The sequence below is a fragment of the Phymastichus coffea genome, unplaced genomic scaffold, assembly GCF_024137745.1.
Source record: "Phymastichus coffea isolate CEN01 unplaced genomic scaffold, Cenicafe_Pcof_1.1 PCOF00114, whole genome shotgun sequence".
Lineage (NCBI taxonomy): Eukaryota > Metazoa > Arthropoda > Insecta > Hymenoptera > Eulophidae > Phymastichus > Phymastichus coffea.
The window spans coordinates 498346-523383 of NW_026706925.1; the positions used below are offsets into that span (position 1 = coordinate 498346).

The 25038-nt window shown below is 36.7% G+C and overlaps 1 protein-coding gene across 1 annotated transcript in view; it reads left to right on the forward strand.

Moving 5' to 3' along the window:
- The first annotated feature begins 5193 nt into the window (after positions 1-5193).
- LOC131670707 (prohormone-4) overlaps positions 5194-25038 on the forward strand; it is a 31261-nt gene continuing 11416 nt past the window's right edge. Inside the window, exon 1 of the mRNA XM_058946533.1 lies at positions 5194-5423. Coding sequence (XP_058802516.1) covers positions 5306-5423 — 118 coding nt within the window. The 5' untranslated portion in view covers positions 5194-5305. The remainder of the gene's footprint in view (positions 5424-25038) is intronic.

Below are 25038 nucleotides of genomic sequence, written 5' to 3' on the forward strand. Positions count from 1 at the left end.
ATAATTAACCCATTTCTCAGAATCTCATATTTATCGAGAAGAAGAGCAAAATGAGATATAGATACAGATAAGTCACAACACGACTTCATCATCGAAAGTAGCCTCAGGGACTGCAAAATCGTAAATTTCGATAATTAAAAATATTGCGTAACAGAGATGTGCAATTATATCTGACAATGTGATTAAGTGCTAATTGAATGTCACCTATGAGGGTTTATTTTGTTTGCGAGGGCGAACGCGTACGATTTTTAGCGTTTCCTTATGATTTCTATTTTTCGATTGAGATCATTATTTACAAACTGTTCACCTTGAAATTCGGACATTTTCATTGCATTCATGCTTAATTGCAGAAAATCCAGATGGTTATTATTTTTCAACTTGATGACACAAAATGAAAATAAAAAATGAATAATTTTTGAATAATCAACACAACTTTGACAAGTACGGACAGGATGAAATAAGCTCACAATGAAAAACGATCCAATTATCGAAATTTGCATTATAATCATTATATAATTTTAATTAATAAGGAAGTATAGAATTTACAGTGTGTATACATATACGAGTAAGCTCGCAATGCGCAACTCGTAAATAGTTACCTTGACTCAGATATGACAGACTCCCACGAGCAATTTAATCTGTTCGCTCGCATTGCAGCGCATAATCACACAATATTGGTTAACGCGTATATATATCTTAGCTATACTGAAACTCCCAAGCGAGCGTCAAATTCGAATTCAGACGAAGGGTAGTTGTGAGAAGAAACGATGAATTTTGACGAGCTAAATACGGAGCTTGCGAGGAATTTATAATTACGAGCGAGTCGCGAGCTGACAGTTCATCCGGCCACGTCATACACCTGTCCGCGCAGGCTTTACGAACTATCTCTTTTGTTATTCGTCCTTTGAAAGGCGTTTCAATTTGGCAAGGCTCATCAAAGTTTCCAAGAGCGTTTACGGCACGTGGGTGTGGTTCGAAATAGAAATGAACTGGCAAATTTCATCTCAGTTACATCGATCGATAACAAAAAACATGTACAAAGCACTTGGGTTGGAATATTTCTCTATTTGATATTTACGAAAAAACATTTATTGTTTTTATATAGGTGAATAATCTTTTATAGCTCGTCAATATGTGCGATTTCGAAACAGCCATTTTCATTACATGCCAAACAAAGTTGGCATTTTTTGCGACAATTCAATAATGCACTTTTTACCAAAAATACAGTCTGATACAAGTAGAAAACGAATTGCATCAACCTCTAGCAGAAAGTTCACATAAGCCGAATTCGGCGCGGAAATGCGTCGAATTCGATTTTTGTTTTTCATCAGCTTATTGCCAAGATGCACTTAGAAATTTGCTAGTTTTCACCAACGTAACGCGGTTGATGAAATGAAATTATAAATAATGTCTGCATTCTTGTAATGAACGAATTGAAAAAGATAATAGCAACAATTAGATTAATCACAAGTTCAGTTTTTATGGCAACTGCGACCATTAAATCCGATTCATCTGGATGGATGCAATTGACTTCGTGCTGGAAATACCCGAACGTCAAAGACTTCGCTCTCGACTCTCCGGCTACCCGGCTGCGCAATCGAAGTGATTTGCGGTCTCAAGTTTAACGTTCCTTAAATGCATTACCAGTATACCTTAACAGCCTTTGAACTCCAATCGAGCCAATACAGCTCTCGTTGATGAAATATACCTTCGGACTGATTCAAGTACTGTGAAACGACTAAACATTTCTCGCGTACAACACCTCTTACCTCGCATGGTTAGCAACTTGAATGATTGCCTTGTCCTTTCGAACGCTCTACTTTGACGAAGATTAACAGAAAGAATGAAAATTCATCTATAGAATACCATGTATTACACTTTATGCTTTTCCAATATTGCATAAATTTTTCATCAAGTTTTATGACGCGCTTATACTTTCTTGGCTGCCTTTAAATTTGCTTTTAGCGGTATATAGGCCGAAGTTTTATCTCCTTTGAAAACACGATCAGGAAAGAGAGTCGCAGAAAGCGAGTAAAGAGAAACGGATCTGCAATATACGTACACAGCAATCTTAGCTTTGACGTTGACATTTTTTCGTTCGGAAAATCTGACTTGAGAAATATCATGTTTCGAAGAATCTTCTTTCGACAGTAACGTATGTCGATGCGTCTTCTTGATTTTTCTTCGAATTAAACTCTGCCAAAGTTTAGAGAATATTAAGCTATGTGACACAGTTAAATAAAATTTCTGGTTCGTACGTGCAGAAAAGCAATTAGTTGAAAAACATGGATTGAATTGAAGGGATCGAAGGTGGATAAAATGAAATTGAATGAAACTTAACACTGTTTTTGGTAGTGTACTATAAAATTACTATTACAAGAATTTGCCTAACAATTGATTCATCGTAAATATTCCACTCATCAATGTTAGAAACTTAGAATGCATTCTACTTATTGAGCAATCGCAAAAATGATTAATGAATTATATAGATATATATATATATATATATATACATATATCGACCGTAAAAAAGCCATTGCTCATCCTTGATCGCTTCAAATCAATAAGCTCGCTAGAAGCATTCATGAAAAATTCATTATTATAATCCAAGCCATGCAGTCGCTCGCACAAAGAGACGAAGATGCCGATAATAATTAATGTCCTCTTGAGGATCCTATGTGTCATACACCAGAATGATTTCGATGCCGCGGGTGAGGTATACAAAATAAATCATGAGCAAGAGTTCCAATAATAATTATTTTGAGTGATTGCTCCTTGTAAGCTATAGACGTACATATAGCAAATAATATTAGTTACAGTATTGTCATTCGACGATTCACTCATCATCCGCATCGAGAACTCGTCATACGAAAATATCTGATATCGTCGGATGTTAAACGCTCACGTCACGCGGTCAGACAACATATCCGGCAGGACCAATAGCGGATAATATGTCACGGAATTGGAGGAGTTTAACGAAACATTGGTCAATAATGAAATTCGCATGGACTTGATAGCCGCGTAATTTGTAGAAGTGCAGCATGGTTGACGAGGCAAAGTAAATGTTAACTTATCCCATTCCAAACGGGAATCGGCGTCGGTTGCACCGTCCGTCGTCCCTCACTGACCAGTCCTGAGGGAAGAGTCTTCAGCTCCCTCCTGCCGCGTCGCCAGACTCTGTGTTAGCCATCCGTAACGGTAGCTCGCGCGATAGCGACATTAGCCGCGTTTCTATTGTCAATTGAAGGGGCAGAGAGGCGCGAACGTTCGATTCCAGCCGAGCGCGTATTGCACATGCAAACGCGCGAGTGGCGGTTAGTTAACAGCGCCGTAATAAGCAGCTAAAGAACGTACACGTCCAAAAGAGCGATGTTGAAAGGGCGCTTTGCGCGATTGTTTGATCGTGAAAGATTCGTCGGCAAATAAAATCTCGTTTCCTCCGACGCGAAGTCTCGCACCCTGTGTGATTTGTTGCAATATTCTCTAATCAAATTAACGCATGTATTTAATTTTGAGCAGAGGCATTATCCGACGATAAGGGGATTGAGTGCGGTGCAAGCACTTTCAGAGTGCTCTATCGGTTAATGAATTTGTATTGCGATGCATTAGGCTTATTAACCCGACAGCGCTGCCTTTTAATCACTTAAGCCAACTGCATTTGCATACTAGTTATAAGCATTTTACACACATCGCCGTTGATAAAATAATAATAAAAGAAATAGCGCCCGCGCGTTCAAAGAGAGCACTTCAAATGTACACAAGATCCATTAACGAAGCGCATCAACAAACGGATGAAAAAAGCTCTCAAGCGATAAGACAAAAAAACAGGCCATCGATAGAAAAGCAAAGCCGCTTGGGGATATATACCGTCTATCGAGCGTCTCTCAGACAAGTCTCAGGTGGAATTTCATCGCAGACGCCATTAGACGACAAAATGAGATTCCTCCTGTATATACGTATATAATATCGCTCAAGAAAGCCTTCGAGAACAATTGTGAGAAACCAGTTCTCTGGCTGTCTTTTCGTTTGTATCACTTGTTGCGCGGTTGTTCATGTGTTAAAGATGTACAACTCCTTGAGTCGGAGCCGCGCACAACGATAGCTGAATATCAATTCAATATTAGTTTCAATGAGAACGCGATCAATCAGTGCATTCTTGCCAAAAACTGCAGTTTTTCAAAAGGACAAAACAACACATCCACAATCATTTTTAGGGGCTGTACTGCCGCTAGCGTTGCAGCGTGTTGTTACGTGAAATCTTCAGAAGCAGCTCGGCTCTGATTATTTATGAGCATCGAGAGATTATTCCAGATGGAGCCAGGGAAAAACAATCTCACGACTAAACATTATTTTAATAAAGAAAATCATGTAAGAGGAGTCGATTGGAGCTTTTCTATAAGACAGCCTTTAAACGTTGCCACGTTTGTGTGTGCACGTACGAGTACATATTTCTTTACAAGGCTCGTTCTTGTCCTATTGTTCTTTAGCGGCGTAAATGCGAACGCACGAAACAGAGACAGCGACGGTGTATTCGTATGCTCGACTGACGAGAAGAAGGCAGCTTTTGATCACCTCACTTTTCCATCCTCTCGTTTGTTCTCGGTCGTCGCCCGATAGGTCAAGTCTTTCCGTCAGCTGGAAACTCCGCAATCAACTGTCACAACGGTAGAGGAAAGGAAAGTAACACACTCGCGCACGAAGATTATGCATTACGTTTCGCTAGGCGAGGTCCCCTAATGAAACTCGCGGGGAGGAACGAAAATCAGAAAGCCTCAGAGGTGGATTGCCGCGGGCCAGAAAACTAAACAGCGAAAAGTCGCAGAAGTAAAAAGTAAAGGCAGCGCAAACGTAAAAGTCCAAAGATTGAGCGTCCAAACAGCTCGCGAAGCGGCCGCCACTTGGCGAGCAGAGTCTGGGCGGGCCGCTGGTCGGTCGCGCTCCCGCGAGCACCCCGAGCAACCCGAACATCCCGAGCATCGGTATAAAATTGGAAAGCAAGGATCGAGCGACGGCGTGCGAAGAGTCGGGGGAGAGCGTGTCTGGGAGATGACAAAGGTGAGAGAGTGTTGGCTGATCGATCGTCGGGGCAGGTGCGGGCAGCCAGCGTGGAACGGCAGACCGGCAGGGCGCAGGCGCGCGCTTCGGCGAGCGGTGGCGGCGGCCCGCCGCCAGAGCGCTTTCAGTAGGCGCGCATGCACAGAACGACGAGCACGCCGCGAGCTGCAAGCTCCAGCGAGGAGGCGGCTGCCGCGGAGGACAGCGACGGGGACGACGACGACGACAAGGAGGAGCCTCAGTAGCAGCGATGAGCGCCTTGCTGCTGCTTCTTGTGCTTGGCGGCCTCCTCGCTCATCACCACGCCGCTCGCGCCATCGACCTGCAGCGGCTCTACGGACACCGTGCGCCACCCTCCAAGCGCACCGGTTCGTACTACTTTTTTTCGAAACTCTGCCCTCTGCACCCAAGTTTCCGCGAGGCTGGCCACGCGATTTCGCCCCTGCTGGAATGCATGAGCGGCGCGCTCTGTCCTCGGCGACTCTTTCTGTCTCTGCTCTGCCGTACAGCGCCGCAGGCCGCGTATAGCGTCGCGTCTTTGGCTCGTTTAACAATCCCTCGTTTTAATCGTCACGCCGCCAGTCAACTTATTGTTCGTGAGCCACCGAAGAAAGAGACTAATTACGCCGTTACGTGGCTTTAGCGCGCCAGGTACAGCTGCACTCTACGAACGATCTGTTGCTTACGACCCACTACCCCCGGCCTTCTTTTTTTCAAGTTTTTCAGACCTGCCACCTATTAAATTCAATCAACAGAAACATTTTCTTGGTATTACTTGCTCGCGAGAGAAGATAATTGATAACAAAGTACCAGTAAAAGAGATCGCACCTTTGTGCGATCAAGCGACCAACAAGAAACCGACAAAAAAAAGCGTTAGTGATAAGTCCAAGAGTACGACGAGTGTATGGAGCCAAATCAGCATAAAAGTCAGAGGAGACGTTTGGGGACACTCCATAAGCAATACCGAAAACGAGATGTAAGGAGAGAGGACTTGCGCTTGCACCACCGCCTTTTTACGACCGACGCTTTAAAGCTATTTATACTTCTGCGTGCGGCTCAAGTTCGGACGCTTTAGCACGCACGCCCTTCGATTTCTCTCTCTCTCTCTCTCTCTCTCTCTCTCTCTCTATTTTTTTAATCAACAGTTTGATCGATTGCACACACTTTCTCTCTGGCTTTGAGCTTGGATTTAGGGTTGGATAAGAGAAGTATCAGTTTACGTTAGCTCCTTTTTTATTGTTAGTGCATCTCGTTGACAGATCTTTGTTGATTGTCTTCAGTAGAGTCAGTTTAGATAGCCATACAAGTGGTGGATAATACGTAGCGTGCTAAAAGTTTGTTGTAAATATAGAACTTTTTCAGGGAAACCACGAAATCGGATATTAATTGCTTGGATTGGATTATTGGACTGTAAGAAATATTTTTAGCGAATATTCAAATATAGCTCTGCAATCTTTACAATCTTCGATAACGGCTGTTATCGAGTTTTTTTTCATATTTTAAATGTAAAACATTTTTTTCAAACAAGAGCACTAAAAACTTCCAAGAAGCCTCATAAAAATTATATAAATTACGCTATCCTCGAATTTCCTCGCACTGTTATTGATCCGCACTCCGCGATAAGATAAGCAACACGCGAAAAGAAAGAAAAAAACATTAAGTTCCCAATTAGCAGTATTTTTTTCTTTGACATGCCAAGAGCAAACATGTGTTTAGCAAATTATTAATAACACAGTAATTGTGAGAGTAGGAAAATAAGCATTCTTGTAAATAACATGTCTATTAGCGCACCAGAAGCAGATTACAAGCACCACGACCCGGACTGTAGAGTCCCGATTAATCTCATTTTGTGACCGGAAGGTCTCTCTCCTTATAAATCGACTACCAACGCTTGAAGTACGGAGCTTTTATTGTGATGTTCGCTTGTACTGTGCATGAAATTTTCTAAAATGATCTCTTTTCGAAAAGTGATCAATAAAGATAACGATGCACTTCTTTCGGCTAAGCTGAAGAATCTTAAGTCATGCATCAAATTTGCATTAGCTGGTTGGTTAAACAGCGGGGAAAACAAACAAAATACGACGTGAATGAGTCAGGCTTGGTTCTTATTTAATCAGCTCCTGTGGTGGAGTTTTATGTTCGAGTTAATTTTACTGATCGATAAATTCAGTTTGCTTGAGGTACAATTACTTTGATGATTAATGCGTTTTCCGTATACTTATATACGCTGATATATTCAATTACTGGCATTAGCAACGATTGAAATGAAAAATAATTTTCGTTTCGATTGCGTTCATTTGTTTGGAAGAATATTTATCAAGGATTTGTTGTGAACTCTGTTTTATTTTTCCATCGATTGATAATTTTGCAAATAAATCATTGGGAAAAAATTATTAATTTATTTGTCACTCGAATAAAATCACGACTTCCTCATTATTCTATAGATATATGAAATATGGTTGACAACGGCTTAGAAAGAAGATTGAACCATTCGTAGAACATTCGTACAAGCGTAGTATACACGTGATAGTATCAAGTTTCGCCGTTGGCTTACATTGGATGCATTTTTAAGGGGATTCGCGAAGTGTTCGCTGAAAGGATGCATTATAGTAAATAATAGATCGATAGAGAAATATGTGGCTTAAAAGAAAGACGTAACTACGATTTTTTTTTTGGAGTAGCTTTTTTTACTTGGAAACGAGTGTGGATTTTCCGAGGTTTTTCGACTTTTTACGTTTTCATTAAAAAGTATGTCATTCATCGCATCTTTCTTTTTTATCCGTTCAACTTTTACATCGCGCCATTATTGAATTTTTGAAATTGAACACGGTAACTAGTGTAATTTGATAAACACAACGAGATTAGTATCGACGGTAAGTTTACGTTTTCATTAATAATAAAACACGAGTAAAATTGAGCTCCTCACACTCATACGATGGAACTTTCAACTTTTTGATATTATAAAAAATGTAGGACATCACGTCGAAAGCAAACTTACAACACAACAGAACTTACCAACAACTCGCCAAAAGTATTAACAGGCTATTCACACGAAGGCGCATCGTATCACCGATGCGAGACATGGAAATGCTTGCATCTCATTGGCTGAACTTTTATACGTGAACAGCCGAAATACCGCTCCTATATTTTAGTGCGCGTAAGAATTGCAGGACATTTGCCTGTGCAAAATTAAGCCATTGTGTGTCTGTGTGCGCGCGACTTTTTCGACGTAGCCAGAGAGTTATATTAATGTCCGAAAAAAACAAAGAATTTAAAATTCTTCGAGCTCTCTCTCTCTCTCTCTCTCTCTCTCTCTCTCTCTCTCTGTGTGTGCGTGTATGTAGAAACGCGAAGCTTAATCTTCGTTGGCCTTTTTCTCATCCTAAGAATTTCAATTTCAAAAGATGTGCACACCATGGTCAGAAAATATTAGCTTTTAATTTATGCAAAGTATAAAGATACGTACACAGATATATTATCGATCGACATTCAATTTTGATAAGCTAGATATTCGCACCATCCTCGCGCTTTCTTGCTTGGTTATTCCTTCATTTTTTACTCCATCGCCTGGTGTCATGCGACAATCTCTCTTCATTTCATGGTTTTGAAAAATTCATGCTTCAGATTATACATTTTTTTAAATTACTTTGTACTTCATGTTAGCTTCAGAAATTTGAAATGACAAATGTACACCGTACAAAATAGATTATTTACCGTCCGGAATGAAGACGAAAATGTAAATAATTAAGCAAGAGTTGAGTATGAGCATCGCTGCCACCTTGAACATTCGCAGTACACTCGAGAGTACACTTGACATTTCATTCGTTGGTGGAGAATTGGAAATTGAAGATCCACAAGTTTTACATGTCGCCATCCGACGTGAGGGATAAATCTTTATAGATCTAAAAAGAACTATAAAGTTCTTCCCTGAGTTTGATCGAAGTAAGCATACGTCAAAGAACAGAAATTAAAAAATAGGTCGATCAATTTAAATGACCTATATGTGCATAAGCATAAGACTTTTATCTCGAATAAAATAAACATGCTTTTGTTTTCCCCACAAGCCTGGCCTTTCCTTTGTTCAAGAGCGGTTGTTTGTTAGAATTTTTTTGGAGGAAATCCCTGGCATATTAGGAGATTGCATGACCGCACGTGTGGAATCGCGAGCGCATGCGATGCCCCGTTTCTCGAGTATATTTGCGTGATTATAACGCGTGCGGCGATGAAATATTTGAGTTTAGTAGCGCAGTCAAGCGCGCACGACTTTGAATAACTTTGAATAATGTCGCGCATAAGAGCGTGTGCTCTTCAGGCGTAACGGAAGAAAAATAAAAATACGTCTATGTTAATTAAAAGCCTGCTACGGTAGAAATTCAATCGAGAAAAAAGTGCCTCGCTGTTATTAAAGCCCTTATATATTTTTTTTTCTCTTTCGCGTGGAGACTGTCACGTAAACGCCCGAGCGCCGCACCGCAGCAGAAGAAAATTCCTTCGTCGGCTGTGTAAAATGCAATTACGTCTCACGGACGCAGGCTACTACACCTTCCCTCGTTTTTCTTTTTGTGATTCAAAATACGAAGCGCGGCAACGCGTGAAAATCGATGGTGATAAAGAGAGCAAGCAAAAGCCTTACGCTCTCCTTGCACTTTGGCTCGAGTTATAAAACTTTATGAATATCGAGACTCCACTAAAGTGCCGTGGTGCTTAATCTTCGATCCGTCAATTAATGGACATTACTCCAGTTAACTTTTGTATCAAAAATCAGTTGTATATGCGAAACTCTCCGTTGTATACGAAAAAGTGGAGAGACCGCAGCAATTTCGTATAGAATTTTCTGGACAGGTATAAGACACGCGCTACAAGCGCGCAACTCAGTTCACGTAAAAAAGAAAGCTAGAGAGGAAGGAAAAGAGAAATCAAGCAACGCTCGCCCATCAAATATGAAATTCGAATCAGCCGTACGACTTCGGGATTGAACATTAAATGTGCTTTTGCGAGATGCCCTGCAGAACTCGACGAGAACGTTATTTTGTTGAAAAAAGTTCATCATAATACTGCGCGATCATTGATGATGAATTATGACGTACTACGTGGAAAGTTTAACCAATGTCAATTAGTGATTTTGAAAGTTTCGAAACTTGACACGCTTGATTATTATTATCGAAGCTACGATTAATTGAACTCGAATGTATAATTCATGGTACGTCAATCAATTAAAATGCAAGTCTATACAGATGAGCCTAATCAATTAATTTTCTCGTAAAAATCATGATGTAACGTAAACTTTGTCTCTACTTATTTTGAAGTCTATATGAATTCAATAAGGATGTTTTTCATTGACTGCATAAAAGATTCGATCGCTACCATATCTATCGTTTGAATTTGTAACGATAAAGCACTCCATTACGTACCTCTCTTTTGCAACTGAAAAGAATACTGGAATAGGTTATCATATTGGAAATATTGGATTTTTAAAAGAATCTCAAAAACGTGAGTTAAGCATAAAACGTGACTATTGAAAGGACAATAATTCAAAAATCTGCACTTCGATATCATTTTAACAACGTTCAACGTCTGCCGTGAAAAGTAAAGTAGAAGGTAAATTTCTCCACGAACTGGTTCTAAGTCAACGCTATTTTTATACTGTGTCCTCATAAAGTGCTTGTCGGTGCGTCCGATCCTCTCAAGTTCTTTATTCCGATGTCTACTAAAACAGACAACGTAATTAGTCAAGAAATTTCAAAGTGTTCTTTGATAAAACTATCTCTCAAAGCCCCTATTTGATTTCGGTTTGCAGAACTTGTGTGAGCATAATCATCCATGTTGTTTTTTTCCTTTTTCTTCGCGTTTATTTAATCTTTGTTCAAAATTACATAATCTTTGTGTTAGTTACTCAAATTCCAACAGAAATTGTAAATTTACGTGTTGATTTATCGCATCACGCAATAAAACCCTGACGACATAATTACCTCTTGGCATCAATATATCATGAATCAGTAACGACCAAATTTATTCAAATGAGTTTGGTCGACTCCATGTAACGCAAATAATGAACACGTGCTCGTTTTATTATCAAGAGCAGATTTCATGAAATTTTACGATTACAGCAGGACCCGGAGTTGAACAAATATTACAAGGCTACGTAATAGATCGTAAAGTGATTTGGTAAATATTCGAAAATTCAATCTTCTAAAATCTCCAGTTTAATCTCCTAGTAAGTTAGTAGAGGGCATAACTTAAAGTTACCAATCTAACTGTTATTCATTCTATATTTAATCATTAGCTCCATTAATTCCATAGCCTTCATTAACTTAGTTTTTTAGTCATTCAAGGTAAATAAAGTATATCATACCTAATTCATATCCTTCAAGTACAACGTTCTTTAAAAAAGCTACATTGGTTATTGTGGATGACGTCATTGCTTTAACGTAAGAAATGACACAGTGTGCACAAGGAAAAAGAGCTCCATGAAAACATTGAATTATTTCAACTCTTAAAATTCTTTGAATTATGTGCAATGTTCAACTTTTAACCATCTTGCGGATCTTTCAAAAGCTTCGATTGTCTTTTGATTTTCACCGAGCATACAGCACTTTACTACTAAAAGTTTCAAAAATTGATACCGAGCAATGAGGATTATACCATCTTACATAAAAGTGATTTTTAATTAATTGCTTCTGTCTTCGTGTTAATTTTGATTTAAATAGAGGTTGCATGAATATTTATCAATTTCTTGATTTGTACGAATGATAACAAAATAATCCACAAGTTTAGTTTAGATTAAAATTACAAGTAAATGATTGATAGTATCGTCTTCATTAATAAGATAAGTTTAACAATTACGTAGAGTACTTGCACCAATCTATATTTCATTAATATTTATCTTATCGATCGAAACAAAAAATATATGTTACATCCCGCTGAATAAGCTCGCACAACTTTTATCATAACATATAATTATACGGTTGCCAATTACCAGACTAATAATAGATAACTATCATATGTTTACAATACTTTTCTTTCCTTTTTTAATAAACTATATACTCATCTAATTCATTAAATTAACAAATAAATGAAGCTTTATAATTAAACGACACATTTAGTGAACAGCATAATGTACAATAATAATCACAGATCGTCCGTTTATTTGGAACACTTTAATATAAACACTTACTCCGTTCTAAATAAAAAGTCAATTAATGTAACGCGAAATATGTTTTTCAAGGAAAACAGCTCGCATTTCCGTGAAATGTCTTTTCTCACGATTAATGCGAGAATAAAAAATCTTGAGAACCGCTTATACAATGAAAAATTCCACGTCACTCGCAGAAATTGCTCGTTAACGCGGATCTTCAAGCTTTGTTCCTTATTTATCATCGTCTATATTGATAAACGCCTCGCGCGTAAAGAAATCAAGAGGCAGTAACGATTATCCATGGTATAATTACGAGGCACCTGATCCATGTATCAATCCACATTTTGCGCGTACTCGTTCATTATTCGCCTGATGAATGATTCAGTGATGCAAGTCGACGTTGGATCAGACATTTTCAGGCTTCGCAGCACTGCCGCTGATATCAACTATGCGCTAGTTTATTCTCTTTTTCTTTCCATATTGATTGTCGAAACTCGTCTTCTAATGATTGTTGACGATCAACTGTTTTATTTCTTGAAACGTTTCTTGAATTTATTCGTTGTAATGGTAGAAACTCGTCGGATTTTTATTTATTCAAACTTTCTTAGTCTCTTTCCTTTGTTCTCACAATTCCACCTTCTTATTCATACCTTTTTTTTCTTCGTGTTTGTCTCCCCCTTTTATCTGCACACAAGAAGAAGCGAGCTTTCACTTTTATTTGCAAGATTTATTTCAGAAGCTCAGCTTAATATTTAAACGTGTCATGGTAGATCTATATTATCCACATTTATTTATAGAATTTGTAAGAAAAAAAAATGGATAATATCCTGCAAGTTTATTGATTATCCGCATGGAGGCCCTTGTATCAATGCTCCGTTACAGCTGTAGAATGAAATGGAATTCCAATTACGCAACACAGCTGATCGTGATCAACACCAACAGAATCTCCTTGGAGAATCGAGTTTTCACGTAGAAATTCGATCTTATGATCGAATATTGTTCATTAAAAGAAAACTTATCGCGTACGTTATTACCAATGTAGCTATGCTTAGATCAACGACACTAAGCTTATACAAATAGAAAATAAAATATAAAATGTTGAATAGCTAAAGAAAAAGAAAGAGAGAGAGACGAAAGTCGCGATCGTTTTCTTCTTTCCTTTATAGTAGAAAATACATGTAGCTATAAATTTTCTTTACGATACAACAACGTATCATGGAACAGAAAGGAAGCAAGTTTCAATTAAAAACAACTAGTGCAGAAAGTGGAACACTACGCCAAGATTTCTTTGTTCATTTTTCTTCTGGCTTGAAAATCCCGCAAATAAATCGCCCGCGAAAGCAATATAAATTTTAACACTTTCAAAATAAACTTTTTAATCCGCCTAGTGAATCCTACTGGTATTTTCTTTAGCTGATATTTCACCAGGCTGTAAGAGAGCTTGGTCTAGTTTCCAGATAAGTTCGATATAATCGATATTCCGTGGACAATAGGACTTTGTGCAACGTAGAATAATAACAGTTACAGCTTAATAAACGATTTCCACCAATTCGTTTCCAATGCAATGGTTAAAGAATGTTCAATCATTTAGAAAGCAAGAACCTTTGATGAAGCATTGAAGAAGGTGCTCGCTACTCTTTTCGGAAATGAAAGTTCTATTCTTCAGTTCTTATTATTCGTAATAAAATATAACTGGCATTTGAAGCGACAGACTTCAATTCGCAAAGTTATCAAAAATCGAATACTCGTTCCGAATGAATTAGGCAGAAAGTAATGCGCGTCACGACCATTGATCAGAACACCACAAATTGGCTCTTCAAATTCTCAATTGAGCGCAGAAAGGTTATTGGTTGAAAAATTTCAATGAAACTAATTGGGCTTTCCGATATTGATTGCAAGAGTCGACGAAAAATAGTCGGAAAAAACTGTTGGATATCACGCTGAATTTTCCCGTTTTACTGGGCACTTTGACAAGAAACTAATCAAGTATCAGAGTTTAATACACGTGATGTTCTATATCTTGAAACTTTGATTAAACTGCATTAACGTTAGCTTCATTGAATTACTATATTCCAACATTACGACAACCAATCTCTGTGTCGGATAGGGAAACATCGATAATATAATCAGTGCAGCGAATGGAAAATAAACGGCATTGAAAGCATAACTGTCAAATAATACACCAGAGCTCCTTAAAAATAACATTTTGCACAATGAAACTCATTCGAAAGCATATAATTATCGCTCTCCAGATATTTTTTATACAAAGTACTATGCTCCAATAGTAGTTACATAAGAAAATATACACCATAATTACTGAAAGTTATAAAACGACAATCTATTTGCGGACAAACTAGTGAAAAGTAGCGCTTCAGTCTGTGTGCTACGTAAAGTTTATTCTATACTCCAGCGCCGATAATTGATCGATCAGCCATATTACGGGTTTCCTCAGTGTGTCGCTAATGATGATGATGAATAACCGAATTTATAGAGTGACAAACCAGTCAATTCTTATTATACGCAGTTATTATACGCAAATAAATGCACGATTATGTTTTCGAGCTCGCTGATTACAAATATGACACAAAATTTTGAAAATTCTAAAGTGTGTATGAAACCATAAATGGGCTCTACCACTTTGAATTTCACATGTGAAATATAGTCTACATATTGAATAGCAAACACATTGGATGAAATCCACGTAGGTATTTTTTTGTTGTTGTTGTTGTTGAAAGAGTAAATATTAAGCAATATCAAAGCCATAGAATAGTGCAATAAAATAATAGCGTCGAAGCAGAAATACATATGTCAGAAATTCATAGTCCTTTTCAGTCGCAGTTCTGAATTGGCCTTCGAGAACAAAATGGACTTTTTTCGGTTTGCAAGGGTTGGGAATAACGGAAAGAAATTCAGTAGGTCCTTACTTTCTTAAGAAGAAAGCCAATTGGTCGATCGATAACACGTACACTAATGCTCAAGAGAATTCGCAAACGCGTGTACTAGAAATTTCCCCGAGCGTCGATCGCAATTTCGCGCGTGTTAATCGTATACTCGTATACAGCAAATAGCCAGAGAATTATCTCCTTTTTCGGTATATAGGCGTAACGCTGACTTTGTCAATCAGAATTACTGGGCATACGCGATCGTCATAATTCGATCAAATGTTTTTCTGATCGAAGAATTGGTAACGATCAAAAGTATTACATTTACTGTCGTGTTTTATTTTTTCTCAATACTGTAGATCGTAAATTTTATTGTGCAAGCTCTTTCTCTTTGCTGTCCAGTTGGAGGTGCTCGCGATAACGTAGATACGTTATATCATTTTACGTAGCAGTTAGAACGTTGTGTTTTATGCAAAATTATGTTTCGTTAACGAAATGTGTTATTTTTCTTAGATGGATGATGAGCGTATGGAGCGCACGCAAAGAAAACAGAATTCTAATTGACTTCGCAAACCTAGCTCGTTTCATCGATACAGTCCGATATCAATCACGTTCCGAGAATTAAACTGCAGGACCAATACGATTTCTCTTTGATCGAACGATACGGACGGCCCCAACCAGGTGGCAAAAGCCGCAGTAGGCGAATAAATCGATGAAACACGCCAATGAAACTTGAAAAGCACTAGGCTTTCGCAACGGTAAGATGAAATTTAGCTATGGAGTAGAAAAAAGTTCATGATATCCGCTGGGAAGCGCGCCTTCGGGTGAGTCATAGGAGCAAAGGAAACTTGACACGCTTTCTTAGAAATCCAAGCTTCGAGATTTCATTTTGCTCGCCGAGCTATATTGTTGCGGAGTGGATGTTCATATTGCCACATGAATCGCTTTATTCCTGAGAGCGGCTCCTTTTTCATCGAGCGTCAAATCAATTTCGAATGATATTTTTCCCATTCCGATGCGCAGTCTCTTTTGATCAACCGATCCGAGCTTTGGCATAGTCTTCGAAGACCTCTTTCCAAAATAATAGTTTTACTATCTATATTTAGCATTTGAAGGTGCTGCGGTTTTCTATACATACCGACGTGCACAACTCGAAACAAACAGATTAATACTCACTTTGAAACAAAAATAACATGATCTTACAATAATAGAGGTAATTACGCTGACATGAAGACAATTAAAACTTTGGTTGTTAGTGTCTCTTCTTTTTTCTCGAAGGCAGTCGCCGCAAATTCGGAGTTTCGGCTTCGATTTCCTATTCGCAAAATCGCGGTCACAAAGTTTTGAAGCACATCGGGTTTGCCACAGCCAAACTACTCGTTTGCTTATAACGGAATTAGCAACCGTATAGAGGAATCAAGAAAGTTATCTTATGCGGTTATACGTGTATTTGAAAACAAACTTCAGCAGCCCGTACTGCATGTCGATGCACATGAAACTTTTTCCAAATTAATGAAATAATGCTATTTATTGGACCAAATGAAATAATTTGCTTTTGTGGCTCTCCTTTTTACTTGGTTCTAGGCAAATATATGCTATATCATTCAATTTTTCTTCATGACTTTCAATGTTATACTACGTTAAAAAATATTACAATATTTATTTAACGATTTTCATAATAGTTTCAGTATGATTTTTCTATTATTCTTCAATAATTGATTCCCTCTACAAATCTTTTTAATATGTTCAGCTATCTTTCATTTGAGAGTCAAGCTGTATAATTATGCAGTATAACTTACAATTAAGCCGGCGTCCAATATATTGTAATTGAACAATTTATAGATATCGATTAGCTAAAATCAAAAACCGGTGATCTTTCATTATTAATTGTATATGTTAATTTTTTTAAAATAGTGTTAGTATCTTAATTTTTAAAAGCAATTTGAAAAACAAAAAAAGCTTAAAATATATGGTTCTCCTAAAAAGCCAACAGATGATAATTATGCAATTCTATAAATCATTCTCTAAAGAGTATGCAAAAACCCTGTCACCTCTGCGCCGATATTACCATATTCTCGAGGCAATTTGTCATTGGGCACGTCGAACGATCAATATTTGTCGAATCGACTACGTACTTGTCTAAGCTATTCGAGAATTTCAGAGAACTTCGTTTACCCAGCTAAGATAATTCCGTTCGGTTCGATGTGAGATGGAAATATCCCAACCCATATAACTCGTTAACTGCAGCTTTTTATATAACACGTAAAGGATAAAAGTGCACTAGACGATTTGATGTTTCGTCGACTTCTCCGATCGTTAACATCAAACTAGTTCTTCAATTATTAAAGTCACGTCTCCAGCGTTCGATCTTTGTTGCGTACTTGGCGAAAGTCGTGCACGCGAACAAAAGAAACATGGTATTACATTGTTCGATACTTCCCCGTCGATTGCTGAAGACAGAAAAAAGGCCTTATTAAACTGCTTCTTATTTTAACATTTCGACCTACTTACTTTCAAATGCCTGCTATAGAATTACAAGTTCCATTTTTTGAGTCATATTACGTGTTAAAGGTGTGAGGCAGAGTCAATTTTAAGTACAGATTAGACGGATTCTCATGTTAATAAAATCAAAACAAATGCAATATAAAATCGTATATGAGAAAACGTTAAGCGAAACTTAAACTAAATAACCGACATAAAAAATGTCAATGTACGAGGAAAAAGCCTGTCATTTTATAGAGTAAAATGATTAAATTAAAACTTAAATGTCAGGCTAGTTAAATTTACAAAGAATTTGCAGGCAAGAATAAAATAACTAGCGGAACAATATATTATTAGATGAAAAAGAATAAGCGCGATATTAACTCTACAAAGTTCTTCTAAGAAACAATGTTATGCTAAGTTTTAAAAAAGACGAGTTGCTGAGTGGAGTCCTAACGGTCAATGCGTGATCAGCCATAGTAGATCAGCCATCGGCTTCTGCGCTCCGTGCCTAGACCTATCGTCCCTCCGTCGCACTTGTCACCATGGAATAGGGCCTGCGGCGCCCAATTTTATTTTTAGCTTTCGATCTCTGTTCTGTGCCCTCTCGCCTGTCCTTTTGTTCGGTAGTCTTTACGTTTACGTGTACTGTACATGCTCTATCCGAAAATGCCCAGGAAACCTCTGTGCTTCCTCGTGGGATTTGACAAAAACGATACGTCCTCCCACACATCCATATCAACGGGCTAAGCCACTTGAAGCGATGAACCAAAAAAAAAACAGAGATCGATAACTCTGATATCATTCTACAATAATGCTGCCACATAACTTTTCATTCCTCGCTTTCATGTCGACTTTATATTCCAATACGTACTTTTTTTGCTCTTCCATTTAATTTATACACTTTACATCTGCTGACGCATTTAAATATATCTCTTCATAATCCATCGCAATGCAAACATTTATAATGATCGCAGACGAACGTTCAATCTCCAGAACAGTATCATACAGTTTTCAATACATTTGTAATCAAACAAAATTGAACAAAGCATGCTTACCCAAAGTGTAAACTTCCTTATGAATTGAAAATAAGTGCCAATACTTAATCTACTTAACAGCTTTGGAATATAACGATTTTGAAATACTTTTGAAAACTGAAATACGAGACTATGCACATGTACGACAAACTAAGAAAATAAGCCCAAACTGAAAATAAAGAGACACGGAGGCACAATCGCACACTCGTGCAGTCTATTGAACTCCTAAATGAATTTATTGTTTGACTCGTTTACAGGCGCGTTATTTCATTTTTTTTCTTTTTTTTTAAGCCACAAAATTACAACTTTTGCGTTTTCAACATTACGGTCACTGAAATACCGTACACTACAAAAAAGTACCTTGTAAAGTTCAAATTTTCTTTGAATTTTCAGTTAATTTTAAACTTTCGAGCTCCTATGTTTTCTAAGTATATAGCATCAAGCTAGCATAAGTTTGTCAATATTTAGACATAATCTTCAAATATTTACACCGTCTTAAGTTCACTATGGATTCTATAATCTACTTCATAAAATATACTATATCTTGATGTAATAATACTAAATTATTTAATATAGTGTTAATTAGTATCAAACCACAGTTGGAAAATCACGTATTGATTAGATTTCTATTTTAATTGTAACAAATGGGTTTTTTAAATTATATTCTACAATCTAAAAATTGTATGTTATATATTTTTATGATATGTAACTCTTTTATTATTTATAATATTAAACAATAATTTTCTTTTGTTTAATAATACATCTTCAGCATTTAATACTTTTAGCATTTAATACATTTAATAATTTTTGTATAGAAAACTTCATTAATCCAAAAATATTCTATTTTACAAACAATATTATTTGATTTGATGCATTGGAGTCATTTACTATAAAATCAAGCATATGCAATAATTCGCGTTGAATTTAATTACGATAAACGTATACGAACTAGGTTAGAGCCCTCATGTAACAATATTTCAAATTTAACTAATAAACGTTGATACTACAACAATTTAATTATCGCAAATGAACATAATATTAAATAAATTCAGTGTTTCTTTCAGTCTCAAGCTGTAATTAGGATAAATAATGCACAGATATCCTCGCAATCATATCTTTCCGTAAACTTTTCTTCCAATCAAATTTTATGCAATGCATCTTCGTTGTCAATTGTTAACCGTTAAAAGAAAAGTAGTGATCTGTTATAAGCTTTTGTGAACATCACCTGCGTCCACCGATCCGGAAAATCCGCCATTTATTATCACTAGAACGTAAACTCCGTATATTTTCCACTTTCACTCTTTTGTCTTTTCCAACATGCTTCGCGATTGCTAAATGTAAACAGAGAGTAGAAAAATGTGCGTTGACTTTTTGACTTGCTCGACTGGCTGTCGCGCGTCCACTGCTATCCATTAATTATTCGCAAATTAAGCCATTGAAAACTATTCTTGTCGATGAATTATCGTGCTAAATACCTTATAATCAATTGAGTCTTGGGAAATTTGATGACATAAATTACGAACGAGCCAGCTAATTACCTTATAGCTACTTAATTATGACTGAAGGAGAAAGAGAAAAGTACTTGAGTAAAGCATGATAATTACGAGGCGCCACTGGAAAAAGATTTGAGCGCACCGTGCGCTGACTGATATATAGCAGAAAATTACTTGCGGCTACGGACGTTTTATTCCAGCTAACTTGCTACGAGAGTTTTCGCGTGGGTGAAGAATATGTGCGAATGAAGAGCGGTAATAGTAAATTACATACCTAGGCCGAGAAAGTATTGGTAAATCCATAGCACGTGAGAATTGACAATCGAGACGAGGTTGAGCTATGGGTTTGCCAATTTACCGGCTTAGGTGTGTATACTAATTTATTTGATAGATTGATAGCTTTCGCAAATGTATTCCTATCTTTAAAAAATGATAAGTCATCGATATCCAGCGTTGTGATTGGTCGATGCGAAAAAAAAGAATTTTCGTAAATTTTGAATTAGTTATATAATATATATAGAATAGTTATATAATATATATTATTTATATATATTAGTTATATAATTAATATATATTATTAATATATATTATTAATATATATTAGTTATATAATATATATTAATTAGTTATATAATATATATTATTTTTCAGTAGTAAATCCAATTTATGGATAATCAATATGAATAATAATTTGCAAAAATGGAAATTTACCATTAATAAATCGTTTTAAGAAAATAACAGGTTATCTTTTCAAATTACGCTGGAATAATTAGTACGAATCGATAATTTGATTACCATCTGTGTAATAAATAGTATCGTCATCTTAAAATGTGACTTATTTTTATTTTTTTACATTGTAAAGTGAGAAGTATGTAGGAAACGGGAACTAATATTATCAGAATATCAAATATGAAAATATGTTCACGAGTATTTTCAACTATAGGCAACAAAAGAACATACGATATCGAAATGTATGATAAAAATAGTGTAATAAACAACAAGCTAACAAAAAAGAGCACACTAAACAACGCTAGTTTTTTAATGAACGAGTTCAGGAGAGAAACTATCGCGTCGAGATAGTTATAAACGAGATAGTCGAGATAAAAATTCCGTTTGATAAAACAAAATTTAAGTTGACAACCACAGAAATTTCGAAATGAAGAAATAAGAAGTGTACATTATTGTGTTTCTATAAACGAAAATAATGTACGCCATCTAGCGCAGAACTTCTCTATTCAATAAGAACAAAGTTTGACATCTTTCTCTTCCCTCAGCATTGGTTTGGCGTAGCTTCGACAAACACTCGATACCAAATCAACCGTGAAAGTTTGGTCGTATTTTATCGAATTTTGATTATCTACGTTTCTTTACCAAGCATGTACAACTTTACTATCAAAAAGTTACATTCAATAATATTCATTCGGAAAATGGAAAAAAAATCGATTGCCTACACTCATCGTCCAAAAAATATTTATAAACCATAATAACAATGATTTCCAAAAGGGCGCGTGTAATGTAGAACTGTGAGAGAAGCATGGACGTAGTTCTAATCTCGAATTGTTTACCAACGCATTGCCTGTATTTGATTAGCTTTTGCGTACCGGATTATATGTGTGGGATACGTTCTACAATGGGTCGCGACGGAATAGAGAGGAACAATCATTGAAAGACACGTCTGGAATCCTCTAATTCCCTGTGGTTTTGTATATCGTGTTCGATCGAAGCTATCAGCCAAAAACCTTGAACTATCATTTTTTTTTAATTTTAAAGCCAGAGTATTTAGACATTCTAATTTTTGATCTCTAAAAGTCAAATCCATCACGTCCCCGTGCGAGCGCAACCGCACCCATTACTCAAACTTTGCGTCCATGTTGGAAATCCGCATAACGCATATACTTCATTACCGTGCATCTAATTTTTCAAAACTTGTTTAACGTTCTCGTAAAAGATTCGCAACATGTTTTCGCTGTCGGAACAAAAGCTGCTTTCAAAACTACGAAATTCCGAACGGCCATTAGCCGACGGCAAATAAAATTAGCCGAATGACAAAAGTTGTAATTGCTGCTTTTGAGTGATTAACTTGCAACTGTTGGCTCTAAACGCACTGTGTTTAGATAATCTTCCGAGCAGAAGGGTAAGGTATCCAGCAAGAAATACAAGCATGGAATGATTGGATAAGCTACGTCTGACGATATAGCGATCTGAAAGATGGTTTTTCACTTAAGCTTCTTCACAGCACGGATCTTTCAGCGGAGCGACGCAGCCGCGCGTGTAGCCCGAGGACGACCTCCTTATTTATTTACGACAAGAACCCCCACAAGCCTGTCTTACGAGCTGCAAACGAAAACAAACGGCACAGGAGCTCCCTCCTCGTCGTCGCTCAAAATATTATGTGCCACGCGAAGCAACTTAATTATCATCTCTTTGCCTAACGCTGCTTCGCGGTAGAATTCATTTGCGCTAAGACAACAAAAGAGAACGTGACGTTTCTCGTTCACGAAATGTGGCTTCGTGAGCTTGTAACCGGATTGCGTAAGCATTGATGTAACGCAATAGAGTCATTGTTTTCATTCGTCAATATTGCTCCGACGAATCTATAAGTCGTACATGCGACATTATCACTATGTGAAAAATCTTTACACCCTGGTAGCCATCTAAACTGCATTTTAGCTACCTGTGCACTCGAGGAAATTAAGGCATCACGAGTGATTTGCATAGGAACGACGGACAGTTCGCGCTGCCGCAACAGTTGTCTCAATCGAAGGGTGTTACCAACTCTTTACCCCAGTATATGATGCAATGTAGCTTAATGATCAAGTTACTAACGAGTATTCGGACAAGTTAGCTATAGCGAGGAGGAATGAAAAAAGTTCGTGCTCTATCGACTGGTTCATTCATTTATCTCGAGAGCTGACACGCGAGGCGACCTATCACGACCTATTCATCCGATGGCTGCTGATTGTGTCGGCGAATACTTTTTATTTTTAGCGCGTTATGGACCGACTCTCGTTAGAACTGCTTTTAGAAAGAAATAATTTCAACAGACCCTCTCAGTTTTATATAGATACATCTTCTTTTCTTATGCAAACGCATCAAATACGAATATATGTTTTTAATGGATTTGTTGACTCAAGTTTTGAGGGAAAAATAAATAAATGGAAAGCCGAGGAAAAAGGTTAATTTATAAAGAGATTTGCTGTAACGAACGTGCTGATTTTTATGCAAAGAAGGGCACTAGTATATATCAAAATCGAATCTGGACCTAGCAGCCTCCAAAGGCAAATAGTATTTCGCTAATTTTCATACCACTACCAATTTTCCATGGTTTAAAAACAAAAAGAGTTAAGAGCTGACCATTAAAGCTCTTATCTCAAGCACGTAAGAACATCATTAACTCTCCAACTTGTAAATGCGATCATGAGTACCAGGATGCTGATTATTTACTCAAGCATTACCCTCAATTTATTAAACAACGTTCAAATTCGTATATAAGTCTTAAGATTAACACGATTTCAATCAACTGTGATTAGACTTCTATTTTGCACGGTCTTAATGTTTTTGTGATTTAGATTATTATGAAATTCTTCAACAAGTATGATTTAAACTTATAACGCCCGTTTCTTCTTTTTATTGTAAATATTATTTATGTATACTTTTTGTATTTGGTAGTGTAGACCTCTTGTGGTCTGAGTACGCCTAATTAAATAAAAAAAGGTCAGTTTGTAAATGATATTCATGAACTTTTTGCATAAATAATTTTCAATCTACTTCAATTCCAACAGTTAAATGTAACATCTCAATTTATTTTGAACTTTTGTAACTTTTTACCGTGAAAAGTAGAACATTTTTCCGTTCGGAATAATATTAAGGTCATTGAGAGTCATAAGATAGAAAAATAATTAAAAAAAATAATAAAATAATAATAATAATAAATAATAAAAATAAAAGAAAATAATAAAAAAATAATAAAAAAAAGATGAGTAGGTTCTTAATGCTGGCGTGTAAAAAGGTAAAAGAAATTCGAGCGATGGTTTTAAAAATTTAAATTCATACAACTAACTTTTTTATACCGATCAAAAGTTTATTGAAATTCATCTCTCTCCAGAACTTGTTAAGCACGTACTTCATACTTTACGAATGAATTTTCAGATATTCATTCCGTCAAAGCAATGAGAAACGTCATAATCTTTCCAACACTTAGCAGTTTATTTTTTTTTTAATAAACTATAATTCACTTTCAATTTTAATTTCGCTCAGTTCGCGCGACTCTTTAACTTGGGACAAGCGGTAATGTATACGTTAGGGGTTGTCGAAACATCAACGTGGAAATTTGATGGCAATCGGCTCGTGAAAAATATCGTGTTACGAATTTCGACGGGACAATCAGAGTAAAGCTCTCACGCACGCCGACTGCTGCAGATAATTTCATTTTGAGAATTATCCCGGATTTTCATGGCACTGGATAATGTATATGGCTTTTTTAAAGGTATTTGTCGCATGTTCGCAGTATCTTTTGCATGCGAGTATTTGGGATTTAACGTTTCATTTTTTATTTTTGTTTATTCTATATATTTTTATACTTAAAAGGCCTTTATATTCGGCATTGCGAATGTGTGGCAGCAAAAATATTCAATGACTAACATTTTATTTGAAAAGTCAAACAAGCCTTCAATTATTCATCTACAATTTCACTGTTTATGCTTGATATTGATTCTGTAAATTTTTGCAAAACTTGTACGAATAACACCTTTTTAACGCTTTTTTTTCAAGATATTAATGAAAACACTACCAGGCTTAGAATTTAATATCTTAAGCTTTCCTTCTCATCTAACGCAAGGAGATGACAAATGATAAATATTTCAAATACTTCAGTAAATTACTTGTAGTCCAGATAAAGAGTTGAAAATTCAAACTTTCCTAAGAAAAAAAAATATGTTTTCTCTCTTGTTATACGC